At 36.1% G+C, this 23,513-nt stretch overlaps 3 protein-coding genes across 4 annotated transcripts; 1 reads left to right on the top strand and 2 right to left on the bottom strand.

Annotated features, from left to right (window-relative positions):
- Positions 1 to 36: 36 nt before the first annotated feature.
- On the bottom strand, positions 37 to 5,993 carry LOC137735018 (uncharacterized). Of its 2 annotated transcripts, XM_068474371.1 has the most exons (12): positions 5,890 to 5,993; positions 5,403 to 5,730; positions 4,600 to 4,658; positions 4,089 to 4,487; positions 3,725 to 3,939; positions 2,728 to 3,226; positions 1,985 to 2,077; positions 1,787 to 1,878; positions 1,186 to 1,303; positions 951 to 1,036; positions 713 to 764; positions 37 to 612 (listed from the first exon to the last, which is right to left on the bottom strand). In XM_068474371.1, exons 3-12 carry the CDS (start codon positions 4,606 to 4,608, stop codon positions 103 to 105), a joined length of 2,073 nt encoding a protein of 690 aa, XP_068330472.1. In that variant the 5' UTR covers positions 4,609 to 4,658; positions 5,403 to 5,730; positions 5,890 to 5,993; the 3' UTR covers positions 37 to 102. The 2 variants fall into 2 exon arrangements, with proteins under 2 accessions (XP_068330472.1, XP_068330471.1); XM_068474370.1 differs by lacking the exon at positions 5,403 to 5,730 and having other exon boundaries at positions 5,890 to 5,981.
- Positions 5,994 to 7,338: 1,345 nt separating this feature from the next.
- On the bottom strand, positions 7,339 to 12,265 carry LOC137733268 (probable LRR receptor-like serine/threonine-protein kinase At3g47570). Its single transcript, XM_068472413.1, has 6 exons — positions 11,686 to 12,265; positions 11,482 to 11,553; positions 11,315 to 11,386; positions 10,699 to 11,058; positions 7,824 to 9,836; positions 7,339 to 7,736 (listed from the first exon to the last, which is right to left on the bottom strand). The coding sequence occupies exons 1-6, from the start codon at positions 12,263 to 12,265 to the stop codon at positions 7,339 to 7,341; spliced, it is 3,495 nt and encodes a 1,164-aa protein (XP_068328514.1).
- Positions 12,266 to 21,963: 9,698 nt separating this feature from the next.
- On the top strand, positions 21,964 to 23,464 carry LOC137734787 (shewanella-like protein phosphatase 2). Its single transcript, XM_068474070.1, has one exon. It carries the CDS (start codon positions 22,024 to 22,026, stop codon positions 23,293 to 23,295), a length of 1,272 nt encoding a protein of 423 aa, XP_068330171.1. The 5' UTR covers positions 21,964 to 22,023; the 3' UTR covers positions 23,296 to 23,464.
- The last annotated feature ends 49 nt before the right edge of the window (positions 23,465 to 23,513 follow it).

Below are 23,513 nucleotides of genomic sequence, written 5' to 3'. Positions count from 1 at the left end.
AGCACTTCCAAGTGCTTTTTCAGAATTCACTTGCAATTTTACTAAAGATTGTACAAAAATATAATATAAGAATTGAATGAAACAAAGCGATATTCCCTTCGTTTAGATGCCATCTAGAACACTACATATTGCTTCAAAAATGATGGAGGCTAAACTTTCGTCAGCGGTACTAATGACAGTGATCGTCTCTCTGACTTCTACAAGAGCTTGGTTTGGATGGTGGACATGTACTAGAGAAGCACTTTCTGATTCAGAACCACTTGGTGCTTCCCCAAGCGTTGCCTTGATGCCCCTGGTTGATAACACCATCAGAAGCTTTTCCAAACTGGGTGAACCCCAATGTACCAGTGGTCTACTCTCCGAGGACTCTAGATTTCCAGATAACAACCGTTGTCTGCCATGATCTACGAAGAACTCCCCGTTTAACCTTGTCATTTTCATATTGCCCTGCTTCAAATTCCTCCATTTGAATTGGGTAGCCAAATCTGTTGCGATTTCTAATTCTGAATTGTCCTTCAAGCTTGGTATACACAACGTTTCATTAACGCGGTAGTGAAAGGTCGAGAAGGAATTTGTTATTGAAGAGCTATTCGGCTTCAAATCTTCAGGTAACTACTTGAGCAGAAAATAAACAGAGGAGGACTTATTAAAGAGATGAAATCTCATACATCAAGAAAATGAAAATCTACAATGCATAAAGACATGCAAGTACCAGAACAACTTTTGGTTCCAATATCTTCAGCAACGCTTCAACTTTCTGCAACCTACAAAAAGCAGATATCCCGATATAAGCTTGTGTACCTTGTTTAACAAGTTGCTATAAGGGGTTTTTTTTTTTTTTTTTTTTTTTTTTTTTTTTTTTTTCATTAAGAAATAAGATGTCAAGTTACAATATGAAATTATGTATCAATCAAGATTCGTGTCAGTTTCAAAAGGAAGAGAAACCCTACCTTATCCCAGAGAGGAAAGAGCATTGAAGAACCTTCATTTCCATTGGCTTGAAAGGTAAGAGAGCCAGCTCAACATCCGGTCCACTCTGCAAATCGGGCAGTGACAATTTAAGTAAATAGTTGCATAAGGTGAAAATTCTTAACATTTATTTCCATTTTTATGAGAAATTCCTTAAAACGGTTTATGCACATTTGATATGACACTTCAATTGTTAGTGAAAATATATAGTAGCACCTCAAGAATGAGCAAGGAGTTCTGATCCCCACACCAGCGCCGGAGCAAATGAACAGCTGGACCAAGCCGCAGATTCCAGTGAGGAGAGAAAACTATGCATGGTTCCTGCCAATTCATCCTATCACAAATGTCAGTTTTTTAATTTCCAAAGGAGAGATCATAGAAAATATACTGATACCTTCCATTCCCTTTACCCTTTTAATCATGTCAAATTTCATACTAGGTGAGAGTAACAACCTTTGGACTATCTACAGCAGGTAGTTTCCCCATGTTTGACTTACGGTGCAAAAAAGAAAAGAATAATCATATACTATACAATATTCCATATTAGTATTGAATGTGATAGCGAAGGAAGGAAAACAACTCCAGTTTCATTTCAAAGTTTCTCCACCTATTTGAAGTGAAAGCTGGCTCAAAGAAATAAAAATTGATAAAATTAGCAAAGGCATTAATCTAACGTGATTTCATTTAAGAAGTCAAAATCCCTGGGGGACCAAGTAATTTCATTGAAGCTAAGGTAAATAAGTTCAGAATATTGGCTTCCCCATCAATGACCATGGAGAAATATTCTAAAAAAAAGAGAGACAAATGTGAAACTCACAATAATTTAGGTGAATGAACTGTCGGAAACGCATGAAGCTTCTTCTCATTTATGAGCATGACATGTGCAAACAATGGCTCACCACAAAACAGCTGCAAGATCAGTTCAAAGAGTGACTGCAATGTCTTAAGTTGGCAATTCAAAAAACTAAATGAAAGCTCCAAGCACATTGCAAAGGTTAAAAAGCTAAACATTTACCTTTTCTTGCCGTTGTTTGCAAAGCCATTCGGGTACGATGTTAGTGAAAGCCAATAATTCTTCAGCTACAGAAGAAATAATATAAATAGGAACCTGAAAGAGACAAACATTTCCATATATGAAACTTCTAATACTATCAATGTAGCATTTTGTCACATCTCAGTATGAAGTATTATGTCTCAGTATGATTGAAAGTATTCTTCATATCTCTATTTCACTTTTAAAGAACCCTGTTAATTATACATCTTTGACACAAAGCAATTAACTTTGATACTGCTGATAGTACTTAAAGCAGTAATGCAAGTCAGCAAAGTGTAAAGTCATCCCTACTTTGCAATGGTTCCAGTTTATGATTACAGATATACAAAATACCCACCAGTATCAAACTCTTGAATCAAGAACTTGGGCAAGCAAAAATAATCAAGCAATAAATTGCACACAGAAACAATCAAGTCACACGTGTTGAAATCTAGTCTCCAAGTTTGTTTCTATTCACATAAACCACACTAGCACAGAGCATGCAAACTATCCATGTGATAGATGCATAGAATGACAGCAATACATGTACAAGAAGTAAAACAAAAACCATATGATGACACCCAATTTGCGTAGGAATAAGTTTTAGACATGGAGTGTAGCTCCGAAACTAATGTCTTTTGAAAACTGAAGAGCTAACACACCAAATCTCAGTTTTTAATATATGTGGATTTGGCAAGGAAGCTTGTAAAAGACAAAAAAGTTACCTTCAAATTCAAAACATCTAATGAAGATGATATCTGTTCCAACAGCTGCAGAACAATCCCAAGTCGACTAATAGGAATAAGGACTGAGCCTCCAGCTTTTACAGAGTCAATTACACAGGAGCATATAAAAGTTAGCTTGTCCCTTTCCTCCAAACTGTCATCAATATTAAGTAAAGACATGGCTAACTCTTGACAATCACTTGCATTATCGAAGTCACTCTCAACATGTTCCGCAGCATCCAAGAATGAGAAATCTGAATATATCATCGTATCATTCCCTTGAAGAGCATGGTAATCAAAATTCATTGCATGAGCAGAATCAAAGATGGAACTTGAAATAAATCCAACACTCCCCTTGGGACTCTTTATCGTCCAATTACAAGAGCCTATTTCTAATCCCGAACTGAATGCCTTTAATATCAATGTGCTGTTGTAGCAAGTTTCCTCTGCATATTTAACTCTTAGAAACTTCTGCATGCAGTCCTTCACATCAGCTGCACTGAGAAGAACTCTTCATTACATTCTTACACATAGAATCTTGCTACACAGAAATTCCAGATAATTTGAGGGGTAACAGACAACCAAGTATATCAATATGAGGGGTAATGATCTTGTCAGACTGTTAAATTAAAATTGTCAACTTGAACACATGATTCCAAAGAACGATACACCATCTGATAAATGGTTCAGACCAAAGTCTAGTAACATAAAATGTCAAATTGTCAGACAAGATAATATTTCCCCAACCTACATCCTAAAAATATTTCATAAATTTAGTTGGGAAATCGTCAAAGAAATTAGCTTCTTCTCCATCACCTTCCAATAGAGATGCTGATGATTGTTTACAATTCCAGAACACAAAATTACAGCGAGGTTATATAGACTGACTTAAAACATGTATATGTACAACAGCACAGATAGGCAGTTGGCATATTCAACCAAGAAAATTTAACTTTGAAACAATCAACATTAACCATTTGGATGCAGTATTAAGTACCTGTACAAGGGCATCCAACCACCCAGCTCACCCCCATCTTTGCCTAATACCAGCTGTCTCAACGAAGAAGGAAGAAGCTTAAGCACTTCCCACTTCATCCACTGAGGAAAAGATGACTCCTCAGGTCCAAACAACTGCCTGATTTCCATATGCATTGAAACAAGATCCTCCATCATAAGTTGCCCAAGTCTTGCTGTTGCTTCAGTCACATATATCTGACACATTTTAAGAAACAACAAAGCTAAGAAATCAGATCCAACTCCATGAAAATACTTACAAATTGAAGTTATAAACAAATTCCTTAAACACCAAAATGACAGTAGGAAATTAGATTATCTTATATTAAATTTAAATCACATTATACCTTAGCAGAAAATCCCTTCATCTGAGTAATAAATGGTAATCCTAGCATACCCATCGGACTTGATATCAATACCGCATCAATAAAAGAGGCATTCCATAGGTGTAAGTTGTTGACAGTTTTGTACCAGGGAACTGCGCAAATCAAATCATCAGCATCCAGGGACTTTTCGACTTTTTGTCTCTTCCGAAACAAGGGCTCCTCCAAATCTAACAAATCACTACAGTTTAGGGAATTGGGACTCTCTTTATCCAAGTGACTAGCTTTTGAACTAGAAGGAATAGGGGAGAAGATTGTAAGAGCAGAAAGGTCCAATGGGCAATCCAATAAAATGGTATAACCACATATATTGAGTATGTGGCAGGGTGGGAGATGGTAACCACCACCTTTGCTCAAACATGTCTGCACAAAGGAACATAAATACTAATACCCATAAATAATAATCCCAAGATTCAAGCTTTAACATTTATATATGAAGAGTGCATATGTATGTAAGTATTGAGAAAAAACTAACAAGCTTCATAGGCACCAAACAAGCAGTGGAGAGAGAGGATGTTGAGACAGAGCAAGTACCTGTAAAAAATTCAAACAAAACATTCTTAAACTACAAAACTCAACAAAGCAAGGAGGGTAAAATATCACATTCTTCAACCAATGACCTAAACATACTCAATTACAAAAATAAAAAGAAAGAGAGACCATTTGAATTAAAGCATGAAATTGGAAGCCTGGCTGAAGCGGAGGGGAAGGATTCGCACTGTGAAGCCAATGAAGGGGAAGGATTCGCGATTCAGTTGCAGTGTAAAGCAGTCGTGAAGCCAGGAATTATCGAGGGGAGGGGCGGAATTTAGAAGGATAAAAGATCCCAAAAAAAAAATTAGACAACCAAATCCTTTTTATATACTCTGATCCACCATTACAAACCAATAGACATTATCGATGAACTTATAATTTGGAAACCCATTTGATAGAGAATTCAGTAGCAACAGAAAATACCTAGGACGTCAGCTTCCTCTTAAATAAATAATCTCTCTTACCAAAAACAAATGGACTATCAAAATATCAACAAGTTGTAGCTGTCCCAATAACAAAAGGCTCCATTAATAACCGAGTAGAGAAGTAAAACATGACACCCAAGATGATAGATATGGGCAAAGCTGGCAAAGCTCGATGGTACACTGACCAAAAAATAAGAGTCCACTCTGAGCCCCCAAATAATGGCAAGATAACAGGCATACATAGTCATAAGGTCATACGTTGCAGCTCTGCGCACAAGAACACTGTAGAAAAAGATATCCCCTAGACCAAGTTTAATACCTTTGTACTGAACATTTTGCTACCTCCCCTTCATCTCTATTACCCTTACTTTCCTCGTTTGCTACCTCAACATCAACAATGGTATAATCAGAATTACCACCATTTCATTCTCATTCTGATTCACATTGCCCCTGGGGACTGATTCGTCAGATAATTCATTGAGGCATTAAATCAAACACATGGAGTGTGTATAAAGACTAGCAAAAAGCAGTACGAGAGACAGATGGAGGACGACTATCAAACACCTGGACATAGGTGGAGGAAGACAATAAAACTTTGCCAGCGGCCCACTCCTAATTCCGTTGTTCAACAGCAAAGCATCAGACGCCTAGGGTTTCAATATTAACCGATCAATCAAGCAATTGTAAATCCCCAAATGAACAAAAAAAATCAAATCTTTCAACCCGAAATCGTACATGAAACACAAAATTCAAATACCCAAAAAACCCATTTGCGCAAAAAAGAATTGAATTGGAAAAGAATGAACCTTTGAGGAAGGATTTGGATATGCTGCTGTGAAGACTGAAAAGGAAGGATTTGAATATGCTGCTGTGAACTGTGAACGCAGAAGAGTGAAGCGGAAGACTGAACTTTTGCACTTAAAGCACGAGGTGTCCCTTTTTTTGTCCAAAAAAAAAAAAGGTTAAAATATCATATTTTCAGTTTAAGTACTAATAGAATAGTCAACCAAAATAATTCAATAAGAGCTACGTTAACTCAAAATAATTAGAGAATTGTCACTCAATTCTACTACATTTTCTGACCAGCAAAAATTTACAGCGATCGGCCGATCGCCGATCAAACTTTCCGGTATCAAGGTCAGTCCAACAGCTACTTCTAAAAAACATACTAGGTGATGAATTTTCTTCTATGGCTCTAGCTTTACTGTGTACGCATGTAAAACAACAATAACCTTACACAAAAAATATAATTAAAGATAATAAAGTTGCACCTATTACTATTTTTTATGTAACAATGACATGACATTTTCCAGTGACTTGAACAAAATTCTGGCATCAATGACGGTCCAACACTGGAGCCAGTGGTCTGGTCTGTGAGTTATGTGTAATGGACGAAAAAATGTAAATATTTCTATGCTTAAAAATCTCCGGACTAACAAATAAAATGGTTTGAACCACAATAAGTGGTGCAGTGATAAGGGTGCGGACTACGGCTCTCCAATAAACAAAAACATGTGGGAGGTCCCGGGTTCAATGCTCCGAGCTGGTGAGTCTGTTTGGTGTAGTCACGAGCAAGGAGATAGCCTCTTTCTTCATATTTCGACTTTTATGAAGTTTATTTCTTTGCTACAGCTGATAAAAATCGTTGTTTTGAACGATACATATGTAGAAAGCCTACCCTTTGTTTCTAGTATTTATTAACGGATTTGTTCCTTCTTTCCTTTTTTTATTTCTATAGTGGAGATAGTCGCACGTAATGACAGATCACGGCCATATTATTAAAAGCTTGTGGTCATACCCGAAAGAGATGGATATTTGTGGCTTGCCACTAGTTATTCCCATTTTTTTGTCGTATAAATTTCAAAATTAGACCGATCATGCTTTTTTCTTTCTTGTTTTTATTCTGTGATTGTACTGAACATGCTCGGGATTTTTTCTTAGTCTCTTCTCGACTGCACATTAGGACTTACGGGTGGGTTTGCTTTCTTCTTTAACAAGAAGCTTGGTTTGATTCATAAAGAAGACAAGTTTGGCTTAATACTTGCCGCAAAAGGCTTTATTTTCTCTTTCTCCTTTGACAACATGAATTGCTAGCTTCAACTTTTAGTGCGTAGGTGATATTTGATGAAATTCAGTCTGGACTCTCCACTATAAACTTCAAGCCAATATACAATTGTTCCAAATACAACTGCATCAAATAAGGACTGAAACTGAATCAAAATGCATACACGAGGACCCATAAATTAACAACTCCATCAAAGTGCATGAACAAGAGGACGGTTTGACTGTGCACTTCTTGCAGCATCCTTCAAAAACTTGAGTTTTGTTTTTTTGAGTGTGGCTACAGCTTCTTGCATGTTTATTCTCTCGCCTGGTAGCTCTGCACAGCAAGCAAGAGCTAATCGCATAATGGACGATAAGCAATCTATCTTAGTCACAAAATCAGGGTCTTCCTCTTGTGTTACAAATAAACTGGCATCCACAACTTCAGCTATTGCTTCTGATGATAGTGAATTTGCAACCCATTGCTTTAGATTCATTTCCTCAACAAACATTTCATTCGTAGGCTTCATTATTGTGAATGTTTCCATGACTACAATACCAAAACTGTACACATCCCCTTGTGTCGAAACAATTCCATCCATCCCGTACTCTGCAATATTAATATACCAAAGAAAGTTAGAAGTTCAGTTCTTCATGATTATAAAATTGAAAGATAATAAACTAACAAGTAGATCACCTGGAGCCATATACCCAACTGTGGCTAGGGTCATGGTTTGGGTCATGGAATCCCCGAAACCCAAGAGTTTTGCAATGCCAAAATCCGCCACATGTGCAACCATATCATCATCTAGTAGGATATTGCTTGGCTTCAAATCACAATGGACAATTGGCACTGAATAACCATGGTGTAGGTATTCCAATGCCAATGCAACATCTACCATTATATTCAACCTATTTAGGATATTAAAAGAAGAGTTATGAGAATACAACCATCTCTCAAGGCTACCATTAGGCATATAGTTCAGTACCAAGGCTTTGAAATCCAATTGGCTGCAACAGCTAATGATTTTGATAAGATTTCGGTGCCGAATATTACTTAGCGTTTCACATTCCCTCTCAAAACTCTTGAAAGCCCCTTCTAGCTGCAAATCGAAAATCTTTACGGCAACATCTATCCCATCTGAGAGTGTCCCTTTATATACTGAGCCAAAACCCCCACTTCCAAGTAAGTTGCTGTCGTTAAATCCATTTGTCGCCCTTAGAAGTTCCAGGCGTGAAACTCTTCTCCAAAGAGATTGTGGTAACACGGTAACCTCTGTTGCAACTTCAATTTTCCTTTTCCTGTGCAGTATAAATATCGACACAAAGGCTACTAGGAATATTGTTGCTATGATTATTGCTGGAATAATATATTTCAAGTTGGATGAACTAGCTTTCCTTGAATTTGGTTGAAGTGTATTGTTTTTGCATGGTGGGACGTGGAGTCGAGCTGCACCACACAACGCCTTATTCGAGACAAATGATAGAGCAGAGAAGTTTTTGAAAGGTCCGCCTTCTGGAATTTCCCCTTGGAGTTGGTTGAAAGAAAAATTCAGGTACTTCAGATTCAAGAGTGCTTCTAGCGACTTTGGAATTGCTTCAGACAAACTGTTCTTGGATAAATCCAACCGTATCAGGCCTTTCAATTTGCCGAATGAACTGGGAATAGGGCCTTCACAATTATTATCTGCCAAGGAGAGACTAGTTAAATCTAGAAGATCCCCAACACTGCTTGGTATAACACCAAATAAATTGTTGCTTGATAGATCCATGTATGACACAACCTTCAACTTGCCGATATCTTGTGACAGAGATCCATTTAGAAGATTTGATGACAAGTTAAAGAACCAGACTTGTTCAAGTTCCCACAATGTAGATGGCAGTGTAGAAGTTAACGAATTGGATGCTAATGATAGAATTCTAAGATTTGCAGATAGATTACCTAAGCAAGAAGGTATAAAACCAGACAGTTGATTCTGACTCAAATATAATACAGCTAGTTTGTTTAGTTGACAAAGGTCATCGGGAATATATCCTTGCAACTTGTTATCAACCAAATACAAACCTTGGAGACTCCCTAGTCTTCCAATAGAAGTTGGAATTAACCCGCTCAATTGATTGGATGCCAGGTTTAAGGATATCAGGCTGCTCAAGTTGCCAATTTCAATGGGAATGCTACCCTTCAAATTGCAATGGTCTAAAGTAAGTTGTTGTAACGATGTAGAGAGATTCCAAGAAGAAATAGGAAGATTAGTGTTTAACGGATTACGTCCCAGGATGAATACCCTAAGATTTCTAAGATTACCGAAACAAGAAAGGATGTTTACTTCTGGAGTTGAAGTGTCAACCGTTAAATTATTTCGGTATAAGCTAAGAACCTCAAGGTTTGTTAAGGCACATAACTTGTTAGGAATAAACCCGGAAAATGAGTTGTCGGACATGCTTACATGAATGAGCTGGGAACCATTGGAGTTAAAGTTGGGAATTACTCCGTTGAGTTTATTCAGTGCTAAATATATACTTTGCAGGTTCGGAATTCCAAGGCCTATGTCTGCTGGGAGGCTACCTGAGAGTTGATTACCAACAAGTGAAAGTACTGTCATCTTTGACATATTGAAGATTGTGGATGGAATGGGGCCGTTGAGATTGTTAAAATCGAGTGACAAATACTGTAGACTTTGAAGATTGCCAACTTCATATGGTATAGTACCTGCCACAATTAGTATTAGCATATAAGTTCAATTATTTTGCCTTAGCATTCCTAAAATAGTATTAACTCCATAGTTTCACTGGATCATTATAAAGAAAATAAAAATACGACAAGGAACTGGGCATACGCAGAGAAGATGGAGGAATACCCTCTGTATATATTTAGGAATTATGATTTGATTCAATAAAAAAATGCCACATATTCCACATATTTTTTTTTAACAAAGATATTATCTAAACTAAGGGGCTAGGCTTAAGTTGCTATTCCTTGCTTTTAAAACTAAAGAAAAATTAAATAACATATTTTTTTTACTAGTGAGTGCTCTATAGGAAAGAGATCCTCTCCGGATCCCTTCCACCCCACTTTAAAAGTTATAATAACTTTAGCATTTCGATCAAATTTCAAAAGTCCGAATTGTTTGATGAGGAGGATTAGGTGTATACGCACTTTATGATTTGGTTCAATAAAAAATGCCATATATTCCATACTTTATAAAGCTAAGGAACAATTAAATAACCTTTTTTTTTCAAACATAAAACATGTAGTAAAATATTAATGGACAAAAAAAAAGTAATTACTCACTAGTGATCTCTCCAAATACTATCCGTTTGACATTAGTTAGGTGAGCTAGACTTATAATTGAGTAATTAAATTACTTGATATTTATTTTTTAAATCGAGTATTAATTATTGTATTTGAGTATTTCGAACCATTCATGATTGAAAATAGCACCCCACCTTTATCAATTGAAAAAAAAAACTAATCATGTGACAAAAAAAAAAAAATTAAATTAATCATGATTGGAACAAAGAAATAAGTTACTCTAATTTAAGTAAGATAAATGGACTTGGCAATTAAGTACCCGTTAAGGTGTTGTTGCTAAAACCAAGCCGTGTTAACTGGGTCAAGTTTCCAATACTTCTTGGTATGCTTCCGCTGAAATTATTATAGTCCAATACCAAACTAAGGAGCTCTTTGCACTGCCATAACTTGTGTGGAAGTGGACCATCAAACTCGTTGTAAGCCAAATTTAACACCTGGATACTTGGAAGATGTTGGCATATATTGTCTGGAAAACTACCACTTAAGTTGTTTCTGTTTAGAGCCAAAATTGTCAAAGAGGACATGTTGAAGACAGTCAAAGGAATAGGGCCTTTTAGGGCATTAGCCTGCACATACAACCACTCCACCTCATCTTTACTGCCAATCAAGTTTGGAATTTCTGAAGAAAAAAAAAAAATCACATATAGGTTTTCTATATAATATTAAATATCAGATATAATAATGCAAAAAATGTTGGGGAAGTCACATTTGTGCATACCACAGCATGTTAATTACCTCTGTGAAACCTACTAGTATTAATCAGTGCGCCCTCTTTCTATGAGAAACGTGGTACAATGTGCATTGTGTACAAAAATGTGATTTCGCCAGCATTAATCTAATAATACTAAAAAATGACAAAGCTGAGTCTTCCCTACCTTCGAACATGTTAAAATCAAGGTATATCCTCTTGAGCATGGTTAAGTTCCCAATTTCTCTTGCTATGCTACCTGTTACTTAAGTAAAATAAGTAGACCCCCGTGGTCAAAAAATGAACCAACAGAGTATGTTATATAATCATGGCAACAAGCTGATTGAGTCATACCTTTGAAATTGTTATTTCCAAGTAATATCTCTTGCAACACTGTTAACCTCTCGATTTCTCTCGGTATGGTACCTATCAAAGTATAGGGTTTGCAATATGTATTGGCCGCAGAAATGGAATAAGGAAACAAGTAAAAAACTAGCATATAAATAACATGGTATGGAACCTGATAGCTTGTATGGTAATTGGTTCGTATGTACGTACCGGATAGCTGGTTGCTTCTTAGATTAAGTACTTGAAGTGCAGATAAGTTGAAGATGGCGTTTGGTATGGAACCCGAAAATTGATTACCGTACAAATTGAAGGTTTGAAGTTTAGATAACAAGCCAAACCATGATGGAATGGTTCCTTCAAAGTCATTGAATTCAAAGCTAATCAACTTCAGCCTGCGTAGATTAGACAATTCCGGGGGCAAGGTACCACCAAAACTGTTGTTTCTAAATTCCAATTGAACAAGAAATGAGAGGTTGCCTAGGTGGGGAGGGATGGTGCCAGTGAGACCCATGTAGGAGAGATTCAAGGTTGTCACTCTAAGGTGGCGTGCACTGCAAGTAACGCCAACCCAGTTGCAAATGTCGGAATTGGAGGTAGACCAGTTGGTGGTCAAGATGTTTTGAGGATCAATGGTGATATGGGATTTGAGGGCAAGAAGAGCAAACTGATCTGTGCTGATGCTGGTTTGTGCTGCTACGGAACCCGTTATTAAGATAGGTATGTATACACAACAGTATTGGAATAGCAGCAACAACAAAGTTGTCGACAAGAGGAAACGAGTTCTCGCCATTGTTGTTTGTGCTGAGTTCCAAGAAGTTAGAAGAAATGGGATCTCAAAGGTAGTCTTTTTAACTTTGAAAACTTTGAAATTATTATTGATTGAGTGCCAAAAAGAAAATAAATTATTGACTAATTAAACATTTAAAAAATAAAAAATCCTTTTTTTTTAATGGGATCCGTATCTTGTCGAATAAATCTGTGGAAACACTTAAATCAACCACATGCATCGTCAACTTAGATATCTTTTTTAATATTATTATATTTGAGTCCTAAAAAGATCTTGAGTTTGGGTATTTTGATTTTTCTTCTCTAATGCAAAAGTTTATATTCTTAGATCTATATTTTTATATTTTGAGTTTTAAGATTTAAATGTTTGTATTGGAGAGAAAAAAAATATTGGATTGAGTTTTGACAATTTAAATATGTGCATTAAAGATGGTTAATTAGATTCAAAACTCAACCCTCATATTGAAATCTACATTTGAATTTCACTTTAAGCAGACACTCAAATATAACTTTTAAGTCTTAGGTGCATTAGATACCATTTTACTCATGTTTGGACTTAAATATAAAATATGAGTCATAACTTTCTGGTGCATTGGAGATGCTTGCATTCATAGTAATAGAATCCTAAGACCAAAGAATTTTTTACTTAACCCTATACCACATAGAATTATGACGCCTTGTATTATATTATTATTATTATTATTATTATTATTATATAATGATGTATTTACAATAAGGGGTGATGAAATCTAATACCTTTCAATGATATATGATTAAAACTTAAGAAACCATCTTCTAGTTTAGTGCATCCTTCACATTCAAATGGTCGAGCAAATTATATGTACAGTGATTCAACTATAATAATGCTTCACGTTGTTGCAAGTCCAAATCAAAATGAATAACAATAATTGTGAAATAATTATGTGCTGATGTTGATTTGTGCTGCTGCGGAATCCGTTATTAAAAAAGGTCTGTATGCACAGCAGTATTGAATAGCAGCATAATTGTCAACGAGAGGAGAACCGAGTTCTTGCCATTATTGTATGTGCTGAGTTCAAAGAAGTCAGAAGAAATGGGACTCAAAGGTAGTCTTTTTAACTTTGAAATTATATATTGATTAAGACTGCCAAAAAGAAAATATATCGTTGACTAATTATAAGTTTAAAAAAAAAAAATCCTTTTTTTTTTTTTTTTGGTTTAATGGGATGCGTATCTTGTTGAATAAATCTGTGGAAACACTTAAATCAACCACATGCATCATCAACTTAGATATCTTTTTTAATATTATTATATTTGAGTCCCAATAAGATCTTGAGTTTGGGTATTTTGATTTTTCTTCTCTAATGCAAAAGTTTATATTCTTAGATCTATATTTTTATATTTTGAGTTTTAAGATTTAAATGTTTGTATTGGAGAGAAAAAAAATATTGGATTGAGTTTTGACAACTTAAATACGTGCATTAAAGATGGTTAGATTCAAAACTCAAACCTTGTATTGAAATCTAAATTTGAATCTCACTTTGAGCAGAAACTCAAATATAATTTTTAAGTCTTAGGTGCATTAGAGATCATTTTACTCATGTTTGGACTTAAATATAAAATATGAATCATAACTTTCTGGTGCATTGGAGATGCTCACATTCATAGTAATAGAATCCTAAGACCAAAGAATTTTTTACTTAACTCTATACCACATAGAATTATGACGCCTTGTATTTTATTATTATTATTATTATTATTATTATTATTATTATTATTATTATTATTATTATTATTATTATTGTGATATAATGATATATTTACGATAAGAGGTGATGAAACCTAATACTTTTCAATTACAATAAAGAAAAATACTACCGAAGTATTTAGTAACTATGACACCTTATATTATTACTTGTGAAATATTACTATACATAGCTAGGTGTCTCTAATTCATTGTCCTAATTATATATATATATATGATAGAAAATGATATATGATAAAAACTTAAGAAACCATCTACTAGTTTAGTGCATCCTTCACCTTCTAATGGTCGAGCAAATTATATGTACAGTGATTCAACTGTAATAGTGCTTCACGTTGTTGCAAGTCCAAATCAAAATGAATACCAATAATTGTAAATAATTCTGCGCTGATGTTGATTTGTGCTGTTGCGGAACCCGTTATTAAGAAAGGTATGTATACACAGCAGTATTGGAATAGCAGCATAGTTGTCAACGAGAGGAGAAGCGATTTCTTGCCATTATTGTATGTGCTGAGTTCCAAGAAGTCAGAAGCAATGGAACTCAAAGGTAGTCTTTTTAACTTTGAAACTTTGAAATTATATATTGATTAAGACTGCCAAAATATATCGTTGACTAATTAAACGTTTAAAAAATAAAAATAAATTCCATTTTTTGTTTTGTTTAATGGGATGCGTATCTTGTTGAATTAATCTGTGGAAACACTTAAATCAACCACATGCATCGTCAACTTAGATGGTTAGATTTAAAACTCAAATCTCATATTCAAATTTAAATTTAGATCTTACTTGGACTAGAAACTCAAATATAACTTTTAAGTCTCAGGTGCATCAGAGATGATTTTACTCATATTCAAACTCAAATATAAAATATGAGTCATAACTTTGTGGTGCATTGGAGATGCTCGTATTCATGGTAATAGAATCGTAGTTGTAGGACCAAAAAATTTCTGATTAAACCCTATACCACATAAAATTATGACCCCTTGTATTTTATATTATTATTATTATTATTATGGTTATTATCATGTTTGTGATATAATAATATATTTATAATAAGAGCAAATTGAACCTAAGATCTGTTATTTACTAGTGAAGAAAAATACTTTGAGGCCGAAGTAAATAGTGACTACGACCCCTTATATTATTACTTGTAAAATATTACTATATATAGGTATCTCTAATCCATTGTCCTAATTATATATATATATATATATATATATGATAGAAAAGGATATGTGATAAAGACTTAAGAAACCATTTACTAGTTTTGTGCATCCTCTACATTTAAATGGCGGCCCACTGATGCGTTATCGAGCAAATTATATGTACAGTGATTTAACTATAAAATGCTTCAGGTTGTTGCAAGTCCAAATCAAAATAAATACCAATACTTGTGAAATTGTTGGAAAATATTAATATTTAAGATTATTTTTATTAATACCACAAGTCAATCAAGATGTAGGCCTGATTTGGTATTGAGGGGATTCTGAAAAAAACTGGTATCATAAAAAGTTGGAAGCTGTTTTTGTATTTGGTAAACATTCAGATTCAGCTTTTTTTCACACAAGAAGCTAACAAACCCAGCTTTGAAAAACCGGCTTTTTTTCATATTTGTTTTATATAAAAGTTTACCAAACACTATAATACTGCTTTTTTTTTTTTTTTTTTTTTTAAAAACACTTTTATAAAAAAGTTTACCAAACACTCTGCTGCTTTATTTCATTGCTGTTTATTCTCACAGCACAGCAGAAGTAGCTTTTTTTTTTCAAAGCACAGTAATTCCAAACCAAAGCTTAGTCATTCAATTTTTATCTATCTTGACAAATTGTTTATTTCTTTTCCTCGTAATAATATTCGTGTTGCGTTTGGCTCAAATTATTACTAGTTAGCAACAATTTTGTATGTGTAACTTTGTGAATCCTACAATGAAATGGCAGCAACCATTTGTGACTCTGCTTTCCGTAACGGCGAGGAAGTCTTCGTTCAAGAGTTGCATGCAATTGTGCATGCTTTATCTTCTATGTGTTGAATGGTAAATAGAGAAAAGGGTTGCACGCTATAGGCTAGGTACAGCAAAGGGTTTACATATGAAGTGTGAACTATGCTTTCTCTTCTGCGCATTAAATGGCAGATGGAGAAAAGGCTTGCACACTATGGGCCAAGTACAGCAAAGGGTTTTAAATATGACATGAACTAAAGACCAATTTGGTCTTAGTTGTTGGCGTGAGTTTAATGGGGTTGAAATAATAGAAAAATATATATAATTTGGGATGAAATTATTATTTTGGATCAATCAGTCTGGACTCCACTGTAAACTCCAAGCCAATAATTGTTTCAAATACAACAGCATCAAATGAGGACTCAAACTAAATAAAAAAGGCATGAAAAGACACAGCATCCATTAATTAAGAACTCCCTCAAAGTGCCAGAAAACGAGAGCGGTTTTACTGCACACTCCTTCCAGCATCCTTCAAAAACTTCATCTTGATTTTTTTGAGCATGGCTACGGCTTCTTGCATGTTTATCCTCTCGTCCGGTGGTTCTACAGAGCAAGCAAGAGCTAATCGCATAATAGACGATAAGCAATCTATCTTAGCCACATAATCATGATCTTCCTCTTGTGTCACAAGTAGATTGGCATCCACAACTTCAGCTATTGCTTCTGATGATAGTGAATTTGCAACCCATTGCTTTAGATTCATTTCCTCAACAAACATTTCATTCGTAGGCTTCATTTTTGTGAATGTTTCCATGACTACAATACCAAAACTCAGTGGCGGATCCAGGATTTTAAACTCAAGGGTCCTATTTATAAAGGTCAAAAAATTTGTAGACAAAAATAACATTGAAAATCTAAATATGATATATTTCATTCAAAAATTATATGCAAACCACTAAGTTTAAAACACCGGTCAAATAAAACTCTCCCCACACTCCCACTATCTTTCTAGCCAAACACACCATTTTTCTCTTTTACTAGTTTTCAAACATCCATCTTCTCTCTCACTAAGAACAGAGTTATCATACCTCCACCAACCGCCTCCCTGCCCATTCTCCCAAAGCCATGGTAGCTCCATCCCCAAATTTCACCAACCCATGACAGATCATATCCATCTTACTAACCTTATGAAGGAAATTTCACCCATAAGAAAAATTACTAAGATGGTTGAAATAATTTGGAGAAATTTTGGCTTATGTACTGCCTCCGCCAGACGACAGAGAAAGGTTGGAGGATGGGTGGCACCAATAGATGAGACCATGTAGAAGCAAGGAGGAGAGAGGCAGGAAGGGTCCTTATTTTCTTTCTTCTACGTGCGCGGTCATCTTCTTCGAAAAGAAGACAGCCACTGCAACCTGCAACCTACAACCTGCACAGACCTCATGCTCCAGTACGAGGGGTCCCCAAAAAATTTATAGCAGCGACTTAGGATCGCCGACGGGTCCTAGGAGCTTCTGGGTCCCTATGTGGATCCGTCCTTGCCAAAACTGTACACATCCCCTTGCGTCAAAACAATTCCATCTATTCCATACTCTGCAATATTAATATACAAAAGAAAATTGGAAGTTTAGTTCTTCATGATTACGAAATTGAAAGACATTAAACTAGCAAGTAGATCACCCGGAGCCATATACCCAACTGTGGCTAGGGTCATGGTTCGAGTCATGGAATCCCCGAAACCCAAGAGTTTTGCAATGCCAAAATCCGCAACATGTGCAACCATATCATCATCTAGTAGTGTATTGCTTGGCTTCAGACCACAATGGACAATTGGTACTGAATAACCATGGTGCAGATATTCCAAGGCCAAAAAAACATCTACCGTTATATTCAACCTCTTTAGGATTTTAAAAGAAGAGTTTTAAGAATACAACCACTTCTCAAGGCTCCCATTAGGCATGTAGTTGAATACTAAGGCTTTGAAATCCAATTGGCTGCAACAGCTAGTGATTTTGATAAGATTTGGTGCCAAATATTGCTTAGCATTTCACACTCCCTCTCAAAACTCTTGAAAGCCCCTTCTAGCTACAAATCGAATATCTTTACTACAACATCTATCCTATCTGAGAGCGTCCTTTAAATACTGAGCCAAAACCCTCACTTCCAAGTATGTTGCTATCATTAAATCCATTTGTCGTCCTTAGAAGTTCCAGGTGCGAAACTCTACAAAGAGATTGAGGTAACACGGTAGCCTCTGTTGCAACTTCAACTTTTCTTTTCCTATGCAGTATAAATATAGATACAATGTTTACTAGGAATATTGTTGCTATGATTATTCCTGGAATAATATATTTCAAGTTGGATGAACTGGCTTTGTCTTCCAAAGAGGCCGGCCACACTTAGAGAAAAATAGCCAGCAATCTTCCTTCCTCTAAGTCATCCATTTCATCTTCACACCTCATCCTTGGTGTGGAGACTTAGAGACACCAAACTTTTGGTGTTCTTGAAGTTCCTCTCCTCAAATCCTCAAGGAGCGAAGGAGAAGCAAAGAAGCAACCATCCAAGGAGCAAATGAGGTGACTAGAAGGCCCTCCACTTAGGTGAATCCCTAGTGTAAACAAGGATGAGCTTTCAAGGGTAATGAAACTCAAACTCTCTCTTCTCTTTAATTTGTTAAAGAGTTTTTTGGTTCACCATTCACTAGGCTTTGAAAGTCATGGGTTTTTTTTTTTTTTTTTTTTTTTTTTTTTTTGAATTTTTTTGAATGCATGCCTACTTTAACGTGTTATTAGTTTGCTTATATATTTCAAATGTTTTCACATGTTCTTAGTTAGGATAAATTTTTCTTTCAAATTGAGGGTTGAAGAAGCCACTTTTGAAGAGACTGATAAGCAAGTTCCTCTTATGGCTGCTATGATTGCTCATACCACTAATTGTGGGTATGATGGTGGTTCTTCTTTTGGAACAAAAAATGGGATGCGTCTACTTATTTCACAAGAAGTATCTCAGCCTTTTGGATTCCCTAATTCCATGCCCTCTAGCAATCAGTCGTCACTTTTTCCATTTGGTTTTCCTACACCATTGGCTTAATCTTCGCTAATGGGATTTGGTACTTACTATAACTTCAGAGGAAATAGCTTTAAGCTTGAAGGTAAAGGCAAGCGATTTCCATCTGGCTCTAACTATCAGAGCACTTCTCAAAATGGTGGTGGATTCAATGCTTTTGGTTTTCAACCACAAGTTCCTCAAGTTGCAGTGGTGTGGATCCATAGAAAATTATTCGGAAGGTCACATGTAAAAGTTCACAAACAATTTTTTAGACATACAATAATCTTAAAAATTAAATCATAATTTCATCATTCATAGTTTATATAACAAATAACAATATAAGTTACAAAAATTGAAAACGCTGCATTATAGCTTCATTATGAATGAAAGAAAAAAAAAAAAAAACATCTCCCTCAATATAAACCACAATGCTATCCCTCAACCATTGATCTCCTATTTGGTTATGCAATGGACTTTTCGCAATATTCCTAGCAGAAAAAAGACTTCCACTGAAATAGTAGCAATCGATATAACCAAAGCTAATAGAATTAGCTAAAACACATTATTATATACTCTATTCCTCCCCATCTCCACTTTTTTGTTTGTTTCAATACGACCAATTTCTTTTGTTGTACCATAGATTGGGCATCAATATTTAAGCCTCACTACTTAGGCCTGATGTATGTAACAAGAGAGAAAACCCTTGTTCTATAAAAGGGATCATTCACCCTCACTTTAGAAAAGGAGAAAATGCTAGCCTCTCTAACAACAAGCCTCCATATACAATGTAACTTTCATTTTAAATAGTGAAACCGGATCGACACTAGTGTGGATGTAACCCTAACTTAGGGTGAACCATGATATATCGTTGTGTTCTTGTGCGTGTGTGTGATTTACGGTCAGATTTAGTGGTCCAAGATCAACCCGATTATGTGCATCAACATCTTTTAATTGAGAAAATTCACTACTTGAATGCGTATCATGAATATGATGCCCAAGTTGATCTTGAATTGCCAGGAGTTGACAAGTAGAATCAGAATAAAATTATGAAATCCTACCCCCGGATTTCACTATTTAAGTTTCATGGAATTGAGATCCGTTTGGGTGGATATTGAGGCAACTTGACGTCAAGAATGTTTTCTTGCATGGTTTCTTACAAGAGGAGGTATAAATGACTCGACCACCAAATTTTAATGATGATGTTCATCTTGTTTATGTTTGCAAGTTGGAGAGGTCGGTTTAAAACAAGCTCTTTGTACCTAAAATGAACGATTTACCAGATTTCTTCTTCAATTGGGGTTCAAATCGTCTTATGCATATCCCTGCTGTTTGTTAAGCATAATGGCAAGTTGTCATTGTCTTATTATTATGAGTTGATGATATAATATTAACTGGTGACATGGTGATGTTCAAGCTGTTGCTACTCGGTTGTCTTAAGCACTTGACATGAAGGAATTGGGAATTCTTGCTCACATATTAAGTATCAACATTAAGGTTGGTTTGTCACTCAGTCCATGACTCCATATACATTACAGATTTGCTGTAAGCTTATATGTTAGATTGTAAACACTGCATCACTAGTCCGATATTGCCTATTTTGTCAGTTCAGGTTTGTCAGTTTATGCACAATTTTCATGAATCTCATTTTGTTGCGAAACTGTTACTACCACTCCAAAAATCATCATACACTTCTTAAAAATGTATTTTCTTTTAATTGTAGAAAGTTTGGAGTGGTAGTAACAGTTCCACAACAAAATGAGATTTATGAGAATTATGCATAAATGACATTAAAGTTAATGGTATGATTTATTTCTTATTGATGACACATAACATAGTTTGCAAAGTTAGTTTACAAATTTAGTCTACCTAGTATTACCCTAGTTTACAAATTTAGTCTACCTAGTATTACCCTTAGGTCCCTTACGGTATCCCGAGGCACTTTGCATCTTGGTCTCTATTTTCGGTATGGATTGCTTGATTTGAAGGGTCATACCGATGTTGATTGGGCTAATGATCCTAATAGTCATCGATTAACAATTGGCTTTGTTATGTCCCTTGGCTTTAATGCAGATATGATAAAAAAAAAGTTTGGGTAAATTACACAGAACTACCTCAACTATTGGTCATGAACAGTTTCATACCTCGTCTTTAAAAAATTTCAATGTCATACCTCATCTACGAATTTGTTACAATCTCATACCTTCCATCAGTTGTCTTCCAATTTCTCCGTTAAATGCTGACGTAGCTTGTGACGTAACACACTTTCTATTAAAAAGCTAATAAAATATTATTAAAAACTAAAAAAAAAATCATTTAATATTTTTTAAATATTAAAATAATAATAAAACCCACCCATGTTCGTCTTCCCCCTCCCTCCACCCTCTTCTCCCCTCGTCCCATGCAACCCAGAAAGAAAGAAGATGAAGAATGAAGATGATTTTTTTTTTTTTTTTTCTTCTTCTTCTTCCTTCTTTTTGGGTTGACGGGGAGTGGGGGAAGACAAACATGGGATGGGCTTTTTTTTTTTTTTTTTTTTTTTTTTGCCCCCTTCTTCTTCTTCCTTTCTGGGTTGTAGGGGGTGGGGTGAGGAAGATGAACACGGTCTAGGGTTTTTTTTTAAAATTTTTAATAACTTTTCTTTAATCAATTATTATTTAATAATTAAAAAAATATTAAATGATTCTTTTTTAAAGTTTTTAATAATATTTTTTGAGTTTTTTACTAGAAAGTGTGTCACGTCAGCATTTAGCAGAGGAATTGACAGTCAACTGACAAAATATATGACATTGCAACAAATTCGAAAATACGGTATGACATTGAAACTTTTTAAAAATAAGGTATGAAACTGTTAATGACCAATAATTGAGATAATTCTACCCAAAAATTTTTAAAACTCGTTTGGATGTATTTCTCTAAAAATATTTCTAGTCATTTTAAAAGGATATTCGATTCTAAAACAAAATCACCGATGGTGAGCCCCTTTTAACCGTCTTTACATGGACCGGCAAAGAAAAGACTCGGTGGCGGAAAAATGAAGGAAGACGCCGCATCACCACCACCACCACCAGAGGACTCTTCCTTCACGTCATGCAAAGACGTTCCCAATCTCCTCTCCTCTTTCGTCGACACCTTCGTCGATTTCTCCGTCAGCGGCGGCCTCTTCCTCTTGCCCCAAACCCCCAATCATCCCCTTCCCGCCTCCCCTCAAAATCACAAAAATGCCCTCACTGCCTGCCACAGCTCCAACGATCCCCTGCCCTTGCGTCCACCACTCCAAACCTATTACCCCCCGCAGGACCGGTTGGTCGCGATCGGCGATCTCCACGGCGACCTGGAGAAGACCAAGGAATCGCTAAGGCTTGCTAAATTGGTTGACCCGGAGTCGGGTAAATGGGTCGGAGGGTCCACCACCGTGGTCCAGATTGGCGACGTGCTGGACCGGGGCGGCGACGAGATTAAAATCCTCTATTATCTCGAGAAATTGAAACGAGAAGCCGCCAGGTGCGGCGGCACGGTGATTACGATGCACGGCAACCACGAGATCATGAACGTGGAAGGAGATTTCAGGTTTGTGACCCGCAAGGGTTTGGATGAGTTCAGGGTTTGGGCTGACTGGTATGGCATTGGGAACCGAATGAAATCGCTCTGTAAAGGGTTGGGAAAGCCGAAGGATCCCTTTGATGGGGTGCCCTTAGGGTTTAAGAATGTGAAGGAAGAGTTTGCTCATGGGTTTAGGGCTAGAGTTGCAGCATTGAGGCCATCGGGTCCAATTTCGGCGCGGTTCTTGTCCAACAATGTGGCTGTGTTGGTTGTGGGGGACTCTGTTTTCGTCCACGGCGGGCTTTTGGGCCAACACGTTTCATATGGTCTGGAGAAGATCAATGAGGAGCTGAGGGAGTGGATTCATGGGTTGAAGGGAAGAATCGCGCCTGAGTATTGTCGAGGTGCTAATTCTGTTGTTTGGCTGAGGAAATTTTCGCATGAATACGAGGATAAATGTGATTGCTCAGCACTTGAACATGTTTTAGCTACCATTCCGGGCGCAAAGAGGATGATTATGGGTCATACAATTCAAGAGTTTGGGATTAATGGTGTTTGCAACGAGCGAGCAATTCGGATTGATGTAGGGATGTCAAAGGGGTGTACAAATGGCTTGCCTGAAGTTTTGGAGATCAAGGGGAATTCGGGTTTGAGGATCTTGACCTCAAATCCACTGTACGAGAACAAGAAAAAATCTACCGTGCATAATGAGATACCCGCATTTTTGCCGCAAGGACCGAAACAAGTGGAAGTGAAGGCTTAACTCTTTGAGTATTTATCCTAAACCTGATTATTCCTATTTAAAACAGATATGAATTTGTATTCTGTTAAACTATTATTCAGTTGTCTCTGGCAGTGTAGATAATTAATTATCTATAGTTCAAGTTGGAAACTGAATCAATACTGAAGCTTTGGTATTTTTCAATTTGTTACTATAGCTATTTTGTTTCTTCAATGTGAAACATTAGTACTATCCCTTTC

This window comes from Pyrus communis, chromosome 5, assembly GCF_963583255.1.
Source record: "Pyrus communis chromosome 5, drPyrComm1.1, whole genome shotgun sequence".
Classification (NCBI taxonomy): Eukaryota; Viridiplantae; Streptophyta; class Magnoliopsida; order Rosales; family Rosaceae; genus Pyrus; species Pyrus communis.
Note: the sequence above shows the minus strand (reverse complement) of the source record. Positions and strands in the feature narration are given on the sequence as shown.